Source organism: Platichthys flesus, chromosome 8 (genome assembly GCF_949316205.1).
Source record: "Platichthys flesus chromosome 8, fPlaFle2.1, whole genome shotgun sequence".
Lineage (NCBI taxonomy): Eukaryota > Metazoa > Chordata > Actinopteri > Pleuronectiformes > Pleuronectidae > Platichthys > Platichthys flesus.
Window position 1 is genome coordinate 27,281,274 of NC_084952.1, and position 17,913 is coordinate 27,299,186.

At 39.0% G+C, this 17,913-nt stretch overlaps 1 protein-coding gene across 6 annotated transcripts in view; it reads left to right on the plus strand.

The window, feature by feature from the left end:
* The window catches only part of csnk1a1 (casein kinase 1, alpha 1), a 36,324-nt gene extending 19,589 nt beyond the window's left edge, over positions 1–16,735 (plus strand). Inside the window, exons 5-12 of one of the 6 annotated variants that reach the window (XM_062393423.1) lie at positions 3,319–3,402; positions 7,715–7,854; positions 8,165–8,243; positions 8,832–8,906; positions 8,990–9,096; positions 9,464–9,612; positions 12,770–12,854; positions 16,043–16,735. In XM_062393423.1, the coding sequence (XP_062249407.1) occupies positions 3,319–3,402; positions 7,715–7,854; positions 8,165–8,243; positions 8,832–8,906; positions 8,990–9,096; positions 9,464–9,612; positions 12,770–12,810 (675 nt within the window). In that variant the 3' untranslated portion in view covers positions 12,811–12,854; positions 16,043–16,735. Of the gene's footprint in view, positions 1–3,318; positions 3,403–7,714; positions 7,855–8,164; positions 8,244–8,831; positions 8,907–8,989; positions 9,097–9,463; positions 9,618–12,769; positions 12,855–16,042 lie in introns of those variants that run through there. The other 5 variants (XM_062393425.1, XM_062393424.1, XM_062393427.1 and 2 more) reach the window with 5 other exon arrangements.
* The last annotated feature ends 1,178 nt before the right edge of the window (positions 16,736–17,913 follow it).

Sequence of the window (17,913 nt, forward strand, 5' to 3'; positions counted from 1 at the left end):
TAAGCGATTGAGTGTGTGTATGTATGTGTATATATATATATATATATATATATATATATTTCTCAGACGCAAATCTTAAACAGACTTTTATTCTTTAGAAAATAGTTTGTGGCAGGAACGTTGCCTTTTCTTTCTTTTTGTTCCATGTCATTGACAACATTCCTCTAGTTTCATTCTGAAAAGTCATTTAAAAAACATCCTTCAATAAAGTCTCCTCTCATCCCTGACATGTTGCGCACAAAAGCTCCACAACACATAATTTGCTGTAAATTGTTTTATATATTTTGTAATAAAAAGGTTTGTTTTTATGTCATTGGTGAAGTGGATCAATTATCTGGCTACAGTTCAACACCTCACATCTGCATCGCCATTTTCCAACTCAAAAAATGTTGTACATATGGATTAGAGTTTGCTTCGAAATGCACACATTCGCCAGAAAATTTAGTTTTTATAACATTTTATCACTGGTATTTACTGTTTTGGGAGCATGAGGCTTCTTCTGCTCCAGCCTCTTTAATCTCGTCCGATTTGTAATCAGTTATAACCATTTTTTACTTCCTGGGGCAAATCTCCCAGCAACTAGCCATTCACTGTTGGTCCACTTACGTGAGCGCAGCTAAAGACACAGCGTTTTGTAAGTCTATTTTTGTATGTCTATTACTTAAGCTGGCATTCTGGAGCAAAACATTGCTACGACCCTTACGCCTTGTTTTGCCTGTTTATCACTAGTGGACTGATTTACTTGACACTTTTGCTTTGCCTTTTTTAAAACAAATTGTTTACAGTTTAGTTTTAACCTCTGTTGTGGACTGATTATTTCCCTTGTTCGCATATTTATAAAAAAAAAAAAAAAAAACATTCTTTAAACCCTGCTGCAGCATCAGAGCTTCCATAGTTACATTTTACTTTTCTACATAAGCTGTGGCAAACCTTGAAAGAATTTAACCAAACTCTAAAAGTATTTTGCATGTGTACACACTCATAAACCTATCGGCGCCTCGACTCCGGGATCAGAAATCCAAACGCAGCCATCACTTTTCTCAACTAGACAGAGAAGGTTATCCCCATTACTGATTCAAACGAAATGGGCCTCTTAGCACTACTTAAAAAAAAAAGAAGCCTTTTCTATACTTTAAACCTCAGGTGGGTCAGTATGTGTCGAGTGCAGTACGAAGCCGACCCGGAAAACATCCCCTCCTTTTGGGGGGCTGTTGGGTTTAATTAACACACTTTTTTTTCTACAGACACAGGCTTAACAGCCAACTTCAGATTACACCAATGTTGGGGTGTAACTAAGTGGGGGCTATTGCCTAATTCGGACAGTTAAAATATTTTCTTTCTTAAAGTAAACATCAATTCTGATCATAACATAATGATCGATACTTTTCCTAATCTTGCGTACATTTATCAGCCACTCGCTGACACACACACACACACTGTGATTAGACAGCTGCTAACTCAGACTGCCTACAAACTAAAGAATTTGTAAACTTAGTTAATGTAAGGAGCTTGGTTTGGCTTGATGCGTTTGGCCCAGTGTGCAGCTTGAATGATGGAGACAGAAAGGAGAACTTGATACATACAGAGCTGCACAAAATTTGTAAACCAAAACTTTTCACAGCCCAGACATGTATGGAAATACCCCAAATGAACACTCAAAGTGGACTTGGTGTAGCATGGCTCCCTGGGTGTCTTCCCCGAACTTGGTGGAGCTATGGCCAGGCTGGGCCCCCTTCATTGACCGTTTACTGATTGTCTGTTAGTAGTGATTCCTAAGCAGAAAGACCTTAACACCACATAATTAAGTGTTTATTTTTCGCAAGTCATATCGTCATTGCAATTGTCAACGTTATCGCTAGAGATGTGTATCTTCACTAGCCTCATGATTCAATTCGATTACAATTCAGCAGTCAATGTTTCGATTCACAACGATGCATTGCAATGTATCATATCCAATTACTGCACATAACTGCTTTTATTTTTATAAATACAATCAGCCTTGGCGCTTCAGCGTCCGGTGTGAACCGCACAAAGGTTTGACATGGTAGTGGATAGAGGCCAGCTGACTTTTAAGGCTTGGCGCTGGACTTACCTGTTGCTTCGGCATCGCTTCGGCGTCCGGTGTGAACACGGCGTTAGGCTGTTCATGTTGTTGCAAGTGTGCAATACAAAAATCAGACTACAAGCATAAGTAAATAACGGTGTTCAGTGCTCTCCACACAGATTTGACATGCAGGAAAACCTCTTCTGTCTGCAGGTGTGTAGGGCGGCCTCAGTGAGTGTCTGCTATTCTCACACACGTACTGATAATCACATGCATTTATTCATTAATCGATGTGTCGGCTCATGACTCCTGATTCTTCCGGTCACTTTAACCCTGATGTCCAGGTTGTGTGGGTCACGTTATGTCTTGTGTTGTGTAGCAGCTTTAAACATGTTTCATAAACTCTAGAGCAAATCAACCAAACACAAAGTACACCTCAGTACTTTACATGTTCTAACAACTTGTGGTCAGTGATGGTGTTCTTGCCAAAGTGTAAAATGAGCACAAGTCAGCGGGCAAGTGAGGAGGAAGCAGACATATCGTCATTGCAATTTTCAACAACGTTATCGTTTTCCTAAAATCCTGCAGCCCTAATAAATTTCCACAATTCAGTTGAGTTATAAATGTAGACATTTTAAACTGGTAATGTCATAATGATGCAACTGCTGGAAAGGAAACAAATTTAAGGTTTTATCCGATTAAATGTTGATTAATTGATATGAAAATAGATCTGGCAGCCCTCGCCAGTTTTATTATTGTAGCATTGGCCACAATTTAATTTATTTTAAGCTTTTACTTTTAATCAGCTTCTAAAGCCATCCCAATTGGTTAATATTTCACGTGCCGTCTTTGTTTTGCATGACAGGCTCGCTACCATCCCATTGTTCCCATGGTCTTTTCTGAGCAATGGTGTTGCCTTTTTGCACTGGCCTTTAGTGTCTTAATCAGACATAATATTGTAGCTTCCACATCTGCAGAAGCACTTCAGTTTGTGTACATGGTTGTCCTTACAGAAAGAAATCAGTCATGTGGTTTCTTCTAGATTGATGAAGTATCAAATCTGTACCACACGATTTTTGCCTGTGGACGTCCAGTCTTGGAATGCTCAGAAGGAAGTGCCTATATTAGCTCAACAGGACACTGTCAGCTGTATTTGTAAGGGAGCAAATCATGTAGGTGCAACCAGAAGTGCCTGCTATACTCATGCTTACTGTGACTAAAGGTGGATAGAGGCTGTGTGATTTTGACCCCTGCCCCTCTACTGTCTGCCCTAGTGTTTAGACTCGTCAGTGGGGAAGAGGAAAAGAAGCTTGGCTGTTAGCTCTTCTCAGGACCCATCTTTCTCAGGATTAAACCAGGTGTGACCTTTTACCACAACACCAGCTGCCTCATATCAGCAGTTGTCTCTTTGCAATCATACCCAACTACACTGGTTTAAAGTTAATCAGATAACCAGCACCAAACTTACACTCATAATACCCAGAGTATGCATTCCTCCACCTAGATTGAACTTCAATATAGTGTGAGAGGAAAGGTGCCCAGTCCCTCTAACCAAATGTCTTCTCATTTTGAAAAGCCAGTTCCTGGCTCATAAAGTGCTGTTTGCATGAGAGTAGTAAAAGCATTTATGGTAAACGGCCTGTATTAATAGTACAATAAAAAAATTAATTATTCATATATATTTTCCTTGTCCTATTAGATAGCAGTGTAACTGAGACTTAAAAATCTGCCACACAGAACTGATATTCAATTAGAAATCAAAGGGATGAATCTCAAAGCATTTAATTGAAAACCTCCAATAGTGTGGATGTTCATTCACAAATGTACACACAAAGACAAGTCTAGCTACTTTGAATCTGCTCCAATAATATTCTGAGGAATCTTTAACACATGGAAGACAAAATATTTAATGTAGTTTTTTTTAATCTACTGCTAAGTCAATTTTTGTTGCAACAGTCAGAATAGCCTTTTTTGTTTCTGAAGCTGCTCTCAGACATGCACTGAACTCCGGCGATCCTCCACACCTCCACACCACCACAAGAGGTGCATGTGTGAACCCAAATGTCCACGGGACAGCCTCCAGGTTATCTGCAGACTTTCCGCCTCGTCCCTTAGTTTAATTTCCGAAGAAAGCCTGGAGAATCTGACGTAAGAACATAGCAGGGATACCTCGCTGGATTTCATAGCAAGTTAATTGGACTTCCTGCCTCTGTCTGCTGCACCTGGCAATACTGTAATGTAAATATATGAATTCTAAATTACATTTATTAATTCTAAATTACATTAAATGCTTCCTTGGCAGATGGCACAATTCATTGGTCAGTTTACTGACATATCAGGTGTACTGAATATTAGGGTTAACATAAAATTTTCGTAAACTCATCCTAAAAAATGTAGGTCACATTTGCTTGGAGCATGTCCTACTGTTTATCGACATGGGCTGTGGTATCTGTACTGATGTTTAGAGATGGGGGAGAGGGAACGCTCTAACTTGTGTTCTACTTCTGGTTGTGCTCCCTGGAGTAGAACAATCAATTGGTTAAAAGCTGTATGTACAGAGTTCTGTTTCAGTGAAGGGTGTTGCTTTAGTGTTATTCTCATTTAAGACAATAGGAGCCCTGACGTCATGGTTTGTATGGACACATGTCAAATAACATAACACAAGCTATTACAAGTTTAATTGAGTTTGAAGTAACAACAACCAGTATCAAACTGTGAAAAGTAGTTTCTTTATTCACATCAGAAAAATTGCCTTTTACAGTGACAGCTCTTGCAAACATTAATAAGATTTGGGTAAAGTCCTAATAAGAGGGGCTTGTATGAAGCTGGATAAGCTGATGTAGCACAACACAAAGGCAGAGGCCTCAGCTTGTCAATTTGGGTCGTATTTATCTGAACCGATACTCTTGGTATTGTTCACAGAATACATTTTTTGTCTTTCTTTTTTTAACCAGAAACTGCGAGAGGGGATTGAAACTGGGCAGCATGATGAGTGATACTGAGACAACTCAGTGAATGATGTAATGGATGGACATAGTGCTAACTGTATTACACTGCAGAATCTCTTATAAGCAGAAATGATCAATAACCATATTGTTTGTGTCTGTATTCTGGCTGTCGCAAAAAACGATAGTGTAACATTTACAAAACTTAATTACCAATGTGTTCATGTTATGCATACGATAATTCTGTGTACGTACATTTCAATTTCTCCCCGTCCTTCTGCAGTATCTCGCATTCATACATAAATTAATATTTGGTCTTTCAATGATCTATTTGACTATCAATGCGATGATCATCTATTTGCATAATCCTAGAGTATGATATTGTTAAAATAACATGCATACATACGATGTTAAATTGATATCTTTATTATTATAAGAGCCTAAGCAGTGATACGTGGTCATTGATAAGTTATGAATCGCGTCGGTTTTTTGTTGACATGGCAACATGCCAAAAGTTTAGTTTTTACAATTAATCACCTTTTGGGGGACCAGTACATGTCTGGAAAGTAATGAAACTCATCACATACACCGGAAATAACAACCAATGTTTCAACATGTTTGAAAATCGTATTTTGCCCTTTCCATATGTGAACTTTAACATACTTCTAGAGGCTTAGTGGATCGCCTTCATATTGGGTCAGGGTTATCTAAACACCTTCACAATGAGAAGTTTCGCTCTTTGTGAGGCTTCGCTTAAAGCTGGATCAGTGGCGTGATGTTTTGCCTTGAAAGAGGAAGTCCTTCAAACTTTACTAAATGGTGTCCATTCTTCACCAAAGTTCATAAGACCAGATTCAGAGACCCTTCACATCTTGTGAATGCTATCCATTTTATTTTTTTAAACTTCCTGCATTTTTGTAAGGCTTAACATGCATGAAAACTCCCTACCCAACAAAATGTCAACAGCCACAGCAGTACATGTATCATGGTCAGATAAAAAAAAAAGGCGACTTGGACCACAATTTAACAGGCACTGGAGATGTTTATTGTGATATAAATGTTTTCCTTGGATTTTGGTGATTTAATAACTTAACGACTAAAACTGGACCATTTTGAGTTTTTCTTGACAATAGCTAGAAACACTGGAGATTGGAAAATCTTCATATTTGTGTAGAATGTCTGATAACCGTGAGCACCGTGTATAGGGCTGTGAAATATCTGCAGAATGAGCTGTGAGGGATGAGTAGGGTTCATAGTTTGTGAACTTGTGAGATGCTGGACATCCACCCCAGCACACAAACGGTTTTGTTATTGCAAAGGCTAACTTGTCGACATGTTTGAGTAGAGAACCTCCTAAAGGCCGGCGAATGCTTCTGCAACTGCGTCGGTGGCTTTTATTCAGCTGTCTCTCAGTACTCTGTCATTCATGCTTCCCCATGCGTTGCATGTCTTACGAAGCGATTCCCCGCCAGAACACTAGGCAGAGTAATGTTTTTTGTCGAAGACGACCTTAGAGATGCCTTTTTTCTTCTTCGTCGATTGTTTATCTACATAGCCACTGCGGCTCCTCGTAGCCTTTTTCTGGCGGACAAATCCGCCAGTCAGTGACTGGTTATCATACTTTCGGATCTCTTCTGCCAAACACTTGTCTATTTGGTCCATATTCGTTCATCTAAATCTTCCGTTGTTTCTGCCGGTATTATGTGGCATGAAACTGGAAATGCTACTCCGGAAAGGATGTAGTTAGCAGACAAATCAAATCCCTTGCGGGCTGTGTAAGGCTCGCAGAGCTTTCCTGTATAGTTAGAAAAATGGGCGACGCACATAAGAAGAGATGCATAAGCACGTAAGGAACCCGGAATGGCTCTTGCGCTTGCGGGCCCGTGAAAACGTGTCCACCAACCTCCGGTGCAAGTCCAGAACCAATCAATTTATGTATTACAAACATTGACTTGAATTTCAGTTCACTGTATCTTCAATTTAATCACAACTAGGCATAACTCAATTAATCTTTTATTATATATATATATATATATATATATATATATATATATATATATATAAATATATAAAAGAATTACAAATGTTTTGCCAGTCATGTGTTTCTCATAGATATCGTCAGAACTAGCTACATTCTCTGGCAAAGTCGGGTCTTGTTGAAATAAAAATGAGTCTAGTCTCAGACTGTGTAAAAAGCAATTGTAAACCACAACAATGTATGGAGAGAGCACGAATGTTAGAGACACAGATGGAATTTAATTTATGACAGAGCCGGTAAAAACTCTAAAAAATAAATTTCACTGTCCAAACATGTATTAAAAGACCACAAACGACACTGTAAGCCGACTAAGTGGATCTTTGCATGGCTTTCTGGGTGACTACCCCAGGATAGGGTTAGGCAGAAGGGTATGACGGCTAAGTACCACATGCAGTGATGACGGCAATGTGCCCAATCATGGTAGGCATCACATGTTTGCGGTAATGTGGATACTGTCATGGCCCCAGTTCAAGCTTAGTTTAAAGTATCTTCAATTTTGGCGAAAATATATAAATATATCTCCCGACTGGAGTTTTCACATTATTTTAAGACATTGAAATATGACAGTTACAAAATGCTTGACGATATGTTCATGTTAATTCCTGATCAAGTTTGAGTTTGGGATTTTCCCTTTTCTTAATCGCCATCTCTGACTGAAATCCTCCATCTGTTCTCTCCCCATGTCAGTTGTTCCTTATTGACTTTGGCTTGGCGAAGAAGTACCGAGACAACCGAACAAGACAGCACATCCCCTACAGAGAAGACAAGAATCTGACTGGCACAGCCCGCTATGCCTCCATCAATGCTCATCTGGGCATTGAACAGAGGTCTGTGAATACATTTAATACTCAAAGATGACTTAAGGAAAATTGTTTCCCTCTTATAAAATGTTTGTAGAAATCAAGCCTGTAAGTTGAATGTTTGCTTTTAGCATTTACAACATGGTAACCGGTTTAGTTGAACAGAGCAACCAAGGACTTGATTAGCAGTTTCTTAGTCTAACACTAATGCAACTAACCCGTCACTTCATGTTGCAATTTCCATTGTTCCATCCAAAGAAACATCTATTCCGCATAGATTTTTTTTTTTTTATAGAGCATATTTTGAATCAACAAATAACATTACCTTTTTCTGCAGTCGCCGTGATGATATGGAGTCACTAGGGTATGTGCTGATGTACTTCAACAGAACCAGTCTGCCATGGCAGGGATTAAAGGTACGAGACTATTTCTGACTTTGCAGTAAATGATCATAATCCATCTCTTTTTTTCAAAACTACTTTCTTAAAAAAATTTTGGGGTGTTTTAAAGTTTGTTGGTAATACTTAGTCTACCAATAACATTATGTTGTATATAACCAGTGTTTACACAAGTTTTGATGCATGCACTGTATTTGTTCCAACTTCTGCGAATATATATTTTATATTCTGTTTCTGTGTCAGCTGTGTTTTCGTTGATTCAGCAGCCTCTGCCTAAGGATTCCCATAGGTGTCTGTATTGTTAATAAACTACTTATAACTACTTAATCAGCTATTACTAGCTCATATATTGCTACTAAAGTGTTACTTATGTGTTTGTTAATTTTAAGAAAAATAATTATGCAACAATTTATCAGTATTTTGGTTAACCACTTATCAGTAGTTATAACCAAATAGTACAATGACAGGTGGTGCTCTCTGGTCCCAGCTATGTTTGTTGTGCTGTAAATAATAGCTACTAAAATACATTTGTGGCCATTGTTGCCAACACTGGTGTTTCAGTGTATTTTCATACAAATATTATTGTTGGTTTTGTGTTTCTCTTAGGCTGCCACAAAGAAGCAGAAGTATGAAAAGATCTCAGAGAAGAAGATGTCCACCCCTGTTGAGGTCCTCTGTAAGGTAAGACACATTAAACAGGACCGTTGCTGCAGAATACTTTGTCCACAGCCATATGACGTTGTTTTATGAATGCGTGTTTCCAGGGTTTCCCAGCAGAATTCGCCATGTATCTGAACTACTGTCGTGGCTTGCGCTTTGAGGAGGCTCCAGATTACATGTACCTGCGCCAACTGTTCCGCATCCTCTTTAGGTAAACACACATGCACCTGTGGTGGCTTGAATGACAACTGTCACTATTAATATTCCAATGTTCAAAGATCATACTGCAGACCAGCTCTTATCTGAGTAAGCAGCTGCTAATACATGCTTTCGATAGATTCTGTTATTTGCTGATTCTCTTTAACTTGTTTGAATTATTATATCAGCACTAGAGTAGTTATAGAAAAAACTTTTTTCTTACTACTTTTTTCCACCTCACTTTGCTCTTCCTACATCTCTTATTTCCTGCTTAACGTTTTCTTAGCTTTATTCTTTAGTTATTTTTCCTTTTTGTCCATCCTTTTTTTCCTGTTTCATATTGCTGTAAATATGCAAAGAAAATGTTCTGTGTGTTTCAGGACTCTGAACCACCAGTATGACTACACATTTGACTGGACCATGTTGAAACAGAAAGCTGCTCAGCAGGGGGCCTCATCTGGTGGCCAGGGCCAGCAGGCACAAACCCCCACAGGCAAGCAAACTGACAAATCCAAGCCTAACATGAAAGGTTAGTAGCAAACAGCCAAGTGACGTTTTTTTTACAGACACCAATTGCTCATACATTATTACAGTATTGTATTTAGATATTGTTCTATTCCCTTTCCAACAACCCAGTGCCCGTTTTTGAAAATAATAAAAAACATTAAATTGGAAAAGAAAAGCTGAAGAAATTATTCTTGTTGGAATGATGAAGCTTAAAAGCTTTATTAGTCTAAGAGGGCACCCTAAAAGAACAGAACATTCAAAATCAAAAACCTTGATACAATTGGTATGTCTTGCTTCAGCAAAGACGTCCTTGGGGAATTTGACTACTAACTTTGCTGCCATGCTATTCTGTTCCTTTGTTGGGGCTCAACGGACTCTCTTTGCTTTGACTCTGTAATAATGCTGACCGATGTGCTCACATAACATGCCTCTGACTTCCTTCAAACTGGATTATGATTGTTTTTCCCTCCTTATTTAAAACTAGTTTTTTTGTCGCTATGACATTATGATCTACATCTGGTCAAATGCTAATAAAGGCCAGTAATCATCTTAACATAGGTCTTTGCATCGTATCTGCAAATGTACACAGCCTTTCCCTCTACATTGGATGGGGTGAAATGTCTCCACGTGAGAGTGCACATGGCATTGTTCTGTAGAAAAAGATGAGAAAATAGCTTGTAAAAAAATACTACAGCAATGCCAGAGATATAAATAGTTGGCCAATTGGAATCGACTTAAAAAATATTTTACAATTTAAGGATAAATGAATAGAAATAGGCTAGATGAACAATCCTCAATCAGCATGCCAATATATTTTCGCCAGTTATATCATCAAAACTTACCTGACTAGTCCTGCAAACTACAGCTGGCCTCAATAGCCCTGCTGTGTGCAGGATGCTGGGAATTATCTGAGCATGTGATGGAGAAATGCACAGTGCAGGGTTGAAATTCAACATGCAGTGTGAGCTGCATTCCATACATTTTCCATACCTTTGAATAATGTTTTTATTGTTCAGCGCTTAATTTCCTTTTTTTTTAATTTTTTTTTTTAATTCCCGAGCTCAATATTTCCAAGGAAAGTTTCCGCCCCTTTGCAACCCTACTCAGGACTGACATAAAGGGTACGCATGTTATGTTACTTGTTTCTATGGTTGTTCTAACTGGTAAACTTATTGGGAAACGAGATGGATAATTAGGGCTTCACAATTATGTTGTATTAAAATGTGATCTGATTTCTAATTTGAAGATTCTGCCACATTTAAATTTAGGATACCGGCTGCATGAAACCGGCGTTGCTGTTTTTCCCTTAACAAATGACACTCTGGCAATACCTAACATGGAGCAGAGTAGCAGAAAAGCATAGAGAAGTTTGCATCAAGCACCAGTTAAAAACTAAACTGAAGACGATGAGAATCTGAACACTTTGTGTTTAGTCACTAGATAAATCACAGCTTCATTACCACAACAACATTCAAACAAAAATGCAAACCTTTATAAAAATTTGGTAGAAAACATTTGGCTTAAAGATTTATTCCACATATTGTATTTCTTTGAGCACATTATCCAGTGGCCTGGGAGCCATCAAGCGAGAAGTGCATAATATTTTGCATGTGCCCATGCACTGAGTACAAACTGCTGTTCAACAACATTGTTAAATAATTAGTAATGTAACGCATGTAATGTAAAATTTATTGTATATAACCCATAGTCACAATTCAATATTTGTCTCATAGGGCTTACAAGGTGTGACATCCTCTGTCCTTAGCCCTCAACTAGAGTAATAGGCTTACTTTGATGAAAATTTAAGCAACTTAACTTATAATCTCTATTTTTATGCCTTTGCATGGTCAATAGTGGCCGTAAGTATTATGGTGGGTAGTCATACGTCCGCCCCATTCTAGTGAATGCAATATCTCAAGAACACCTCAAGGGAATTTCTTAAAATTTACTCCAAATATTCCTTTGGACTCATGGATGAACTTGTTAGATTTTTGGTGGTGAAAAGGCATGTCAGTGTGACCTCATGAGGCACATTTTTGTCTTATGATTGTGATATCTCCAGTATGCTTTGAAGAAATCATTTCAGATTGAGCAGTAACATTAACTTGGATTTAAGAGAATAAGTTGTGTAATTTTGGTAACCAAAGGATTGGTTCAGAGTGGCCTCACAAAACAGGTTTTTGACCTCTTGAAAGCGATATATCAAGACTGCCTTGAGGGAATTACTTCAACTTTTGACAAGTTGTGACCTGTACTCAAAGATAAACTGAATTCAGTGCTCAACGGCAAAAAGATCACGGCGACCTCAGAAGAATCTAGAAAAAAAAATTGTGTAGACAAAAACTGCAGTGGTCGGCGGTGGCATAAAGCCCCAGTAGTATTTCTTCATTCAACCTCAAACTGATATAAACACTCACCTTAATCAGAACTACAAAGTGCGATATAACAAAGCTGTTAAGGATGAGAAAAAACTGGTTAAAATCCCTGTGGCCAAGTAGCCCTGACATCAATAATAGATCTGGCAGAAACACAATTTTTCCTATTTCAGCCTCCCCTTCACCACTTCTACAGAAGCTCCAGCCCCCAAATCCATGCACATTTATGGGCAAGGTACGCCACTGATCTCAAAAGTTGCAATTATACGTCACATACATAAGCATTATCTGTAAACAAAATACACCTTTTGTATTTTCTCAAGTTCAACCTCTAGAATCAGCTGGGACAAAGAGTGATTGTCTGCCATTGAAGAATCAGACAATCACACACTGGTGTACCATTATCTCTTATCTATCGGAGATAGTGACTCGCAACTTCTCGCTCGGCGGACATGTGTCACACAGTCTGGCCCTTTCTTTATTTAATTTTCTTGTTTGGCTTAGTTGTATTCTGTGGTGCTTCAGCACTTAGCATTTGCAGCACTACTGTGAAAATGACTGTAGGTATAAATTATTTCATTATTTAATTAAAGATGTAACCGATGATGTTTTAACATCAGTTTTACATTAGCATATACTGTTTATGACCATTCAGAGATTCTCCTATGCATGAGCCCGTATTACACTGTTGTGGACTGGCTGGACCAGTGTTGTGCTGTTCAAGTAGTCCAGTTTTCTTTTATTTACCAAATACCAAATACAAATGCTGTGTATTTAAACCATGTTTTTTTTTTTTTTTTTCAGCGCGCACACAGAAAGTACAGCTAGTGGACCAGGAGATATGAGCATACTATGTACTCAGTGGTCATTGGATCAGAAATTGTTTAACGTAAGATCTCTTACTCAGTGTTTGTTACCATTGTTTCATATGTTCAGTAGCGCCACTCGCACTCTCTTTTGACTCTTTAACGGGTCTTTGTCGTTTTTTGTCTTAGTTGACTGGTTTAAAATCCAGACAATTTTTGAACATCTTTTGACACTAAATCCTCCGCCTAGTCAGACAACTGTCGATATGAGATAACAACCTGCTACTCTTGTGTGTTTATATGTGTATATATATATATATATATATATATATATATATATACATACATTGCTCAAACAAATTAAGGGAACACTTAAATTATATCAGATCTTGATGAACGAATTATTCCAGTTGAAAATCCTCACTGAAATCGCAGGCCGATCCAATGTGCAAGATTTCATCACAGCAAATAATAATGTGACTCTGTAGTGTGTATGTATATGGTCTACGCATGCCTTTTTGCACTCCAAACAATGTCTAGACATGCTCACGATGAGTCGGCGGAAGGTGTCATGGGGATCTCCTCCCAGACTTGGATTAGGGCATCAGTGAGCCCCTGGACAGTCTTTGACGAAACTTGGAGACGTTGTTTACACGATACATAGGTCCCATAAGTTCTCATTTGTATATATATTTAACACCTTTCTGGGATTTATTCTGAGGTATAGGTATCCCTGGAATGATATATAAGTGGTTTAAAGTCAGAAAAAACTGCTGCCATGTGTATTTCCATGTCCTCTCTTCTGCCTCTCTGGAGCTGCCGACAGAACAGGCAGATTTCAGCTGCCTCTTGAGCCCCTCCTCTGATCTGCTGACTGCACTTTGAGTGCCAGAGACCAGGCCAATCACCGGTCTCATTCTGGCGCTTTGACGATTACGCTGGTAAACACAGCTGAAACGGTGCTAGACAGTGAGCTCAGGTCCCAATAGAGGCCGGCGGCCCTCTTGCCACCATCATGCATTCTGGTTCTGGCAGTTTGGCCAGAAAACATGCACACTATTAGCCTGCTGGAGGTAATTTTGTAGGACTCGGGCAGTGCATCTCCTTACAGAGTAGCAGATACCAGTCCTGCTGCTGGGCTGAAGTCCTTCTACAGCTCTGTCCAGCTCTCATCCAGCAAGGTTGGTCTCTTGCTATCTCCTCCGGGCTCCTGAGACTCTGCGTGGAGACATCCAGAACAAACCTTCTTTAGGCCTCACGTATGGATGTGCCTTCCTGGAGAAGCTGGACTAGCTGTGCAACCTTATTGGGCTGCAGGTACTGCTTCGTTCTATCCAGTAGTGACTAGAACACTAGCAGAATACAAAACTAAAGAAGACTCAGTCAGAAAGGATAAGGCCAGAGCAATTGTGTGGCAACTATCAATGCAAAAGTTGTCTTGGATTAATTTGCACCAACACAGGTGAAATTGAGTCACAGTCACTTGTCCTTCCTCAATGGACTCATTGATATCCCCTGAAGTTTAACTGACTTGGTGTTTACATTTTTTTTTTATTAAGCAGTGTGTATAAAGCACCATTCCTCCGATTTTTTTGGATTACCACTTTTTAAACAAGCTCTATAAAATTGGAGAAAAATCAATCATAGAAGTCAAAACTGTGTACATTCATAACAATCATAAATATGTAGCATTTTGCTGTGTTAGTGTTGTACAAAAGTGAGAGGTGCGCTATTTGATAGATTCTCCAACTCCCCCTTTCTCAGCCCTACCCCCTCACCCCTCTCCTTCTGAGTGTGAGACCTCAGCTTTCCTGCTGTCGCTCACAAACCTGAAAATAGGATGTGCACTCATGAAACAGTGTTTTCAGCCAAAATGTCGGCTGTGATCCACAGGCGAACGCATCTCCTGAGGAGGATATCATGTATTCTTAGTTTATAAAGACAAGTGCATGTACCTCAAATTATTCCTTGGCATAACTGAGCACACCTCAGTTCCACAATATACTTCTGTTGTCTGAATGCAGAACTGTTTATACACTGAATATGGAGCAAAGTGAAGTTCAAAACTATGCGTTTATCCTACCTGCCTACCTATTTGCTTTATTACTGTTCGTGTTTGGCTTATATTAATGTTTGAATTACTGACCTTTTTATACATTGCTGGTCTGTTAAGCAATCTTCCAACCCAAATTCAAAACTTTTTAAAACAAAACCTCTAATTTTGCTGGATATAAAGCATTGCAGCGACAAAAGAACATACCTTTTTCCTCGACTAATTGCTTAAATCAAACAGATTTTAGGAATGTAGTCATAACGTAAATTACGTCCATGTGCTCCTCAATTTCGAATGGTGAAGCTTCTATATGACAGAAGCTTCACCATTCGTTTATAGTAATCAGTCGCTTACAGTTGTCAATAAGTGTTCAATTTCGCCTGGACAAACATGATCATGAGCGGTTTCCACAGAATGTTGTAGGGATACAAGAGACAGCAGGCTCGCAATTATTTATGCAGGAACAACCTTGTGTATGGACAGGCCCATAAATGTCCCTAGGGGGATATGATGGTAAACTGCCAAACACCGGTAATATATTGATTTATCACTGTGGTGATTAATCACTGATCAGTTTTGTTGGATGTTGCTCACGGTTTAATTACTGAATTGATCAGAGTGCACAGAAGTGTTTATTTGGCCTTCACGCGACCATTGTCTGTGGATAGTGGCTCACTTTGTTTGCCTGTTAAAGTCTATGTTGTGTCACAGTCGTTGCAGTTATAGCTTAAAACCACATGGTTAAAAGAAGCACAAACAAAATTACTGGGCTGTATACAAAAATATGGAAATATCTGTGCATAGGATTTTTTCTGATTGCATTTAAAACTGCTTTCAGATAAAACTCTGGAGATTGTCCAGATGAGATGCACGTGTGAACGCAAATGTCAGAGTGACAGACTCCGGATTATCTGCGGACTTTCACTGCATGGCCCCCTAGTATAAAGTCAGCTGAAAGTCAAGAGAATCCAATTTAAGAACACATTGGGGGATCCCCTGCAGGAGACACAGCGAGCGAGTGGGTGCATTGACCTGTGACATACTGGAGACTCTTACTGATCTTTGGTGTCTTGTCTTATTACGTTTTTGCTCATCTTCAGTGCTGACCTCCTGCTCGCTGACACTAAGCTGGTCCAGTTGGTCCTTGGCCAGCATTTATATCAGTCTTTATTGATCTGTGCGAACACTGAACTAATGATGCTGTCTGTGTGTCTCTAGGTTTCTGAGAGCTCTTTGCTCAAAGTAGAGCTGCAGAAGCGTTGGTGACCAGGGCCAACAAATGTTTCTTCCTGGACAAACGGCAAAGAACGTCTGTCTCTCCTTTCACAAGTATCTATGTAATGGCAATGTATAGATTTACACATGCCTTTGTCTGCTGTGTTATCTATATATTAATGTATATATATAATAAAACTCTCCACTCCGAAAGAAAAAGCAGGTTTATTTTGGATGTGGTTGCTGTAGCCCCCCTAGACACATGCCTATCCCCCACCCATCCCTCTGTCTGTTATCTGTGTTGACTTTTTGTAAGGTTTCTTTGGAATCTCAAGTTAATCAGCTGACCCCTTTTTATCTCCCAGTGGATACGCCACATTCTTCCCCCTCCCAAATTTTTCACTCCCGCATTTTACCAAGCCAATGTTAAAACATGTAAACCTGAAAACTGTTCTCCTTTTTCTTTCTCAAATGATTGAATGACTCAACCCTGGATGTTACTAAAAGACAATGTTTTTTTTGTTTTCCTTTGGTGATTAGCAGTTTGCCTGTTGACAATATAAGCAGCTGGTGGCAACAGTCAGTGGTAGAATTATACTCTGGCTCTCTCCCTCTTTCTTTAGAGCTCTGAATGATTATTAAATCTGTTGTACTACCTTTGGTCTTCTCAAAAATACCAATAAAAACATAACATAACACAGGCTTCAAAGCACATGTCATTATCAATCACCTATTTAACAAGAACTGTAACAAGAAAATGTGACGCACCAGTTGTGTGTGATTTCCCTCATTAGCCGATTGAGCTGTTCATGTTATGCAAATATGATTATTAAATCTCCCATACATGAGTATTTTTATGATAACATTGTTTTTAAGTCAAATCACTACATAAATAGAAACAATCGATGAAAAAAACAAGTGTCACGGTAATTTTATTTTATTTATTGTAACAGTTAATAGTGAATTTCTTTCTATCCAGAATTTCACTTTCTTTGTAGTCAGAGCTTTCAGACATGCCATTATCTCCATTACATTGTTACCTTTAATAGGCCCTTCTGCATCTTTCCTCACTGTGCCAGCTGATAACCTTATCTTCTTCATCCTGAAATGGAAAAGAACAGTTTCTCCCTCAGGGAGATGTTTCTTAAATGGGATACCCTCAACTATGTTGCCTACGACAGTAGGTGTTTAGTTTAAAAAAGGCAAAGGGGTAATGTTTGATTTACTGAGTAGGGTACATGGCTTTCATAGTACTGCCATACAAGCCAGTAAATGGATTTATCTTCAGCCGCAGCGTTATTTTCGGTCATCCAAGAGTTTCCGTAATCCCTGACATTCATATTTTACTCGAAACTATCATTTACGATGTGCTTTAAGCCTAAATTACCTCTAAAATTGTCCTCAGTCACATTCACACACACACACACTTCACTCTAGCTCTAGCTCTCACGCACGGGGTGTACGTTGGAAACGCTACATCCGCTGGCATTTTTACTTCCTGTAGCAGGCCTTAAACTCTGCGTAAATTAAGCAGTTTCGAGATGAATTTGTAACAGGGGAGACCATGAGGCTGCAGCACAGATGTCTCCCAATGTCATTCATCCTTTCAGAGCCATGAAAGAGGAGATTCCCCTGGTTGAATGCGCTCTAATGGTCCCCAGAGGAAGAAGACGCCAGTGAAATTGCCTCAAACCAATTGACTGCCGATCACATTTGCTGTAGATCACAACATCTATGGCTTGTATAACCTATCTATATCTTTTTATTATCATACAAGTAGTTACTCTAAGACAAAAGATGTTTATTTCTAGTTCATCAATGTCCATCGTTACAAAATTAGATAGCAAAGCTTACAATATTCAGTCATACAATTA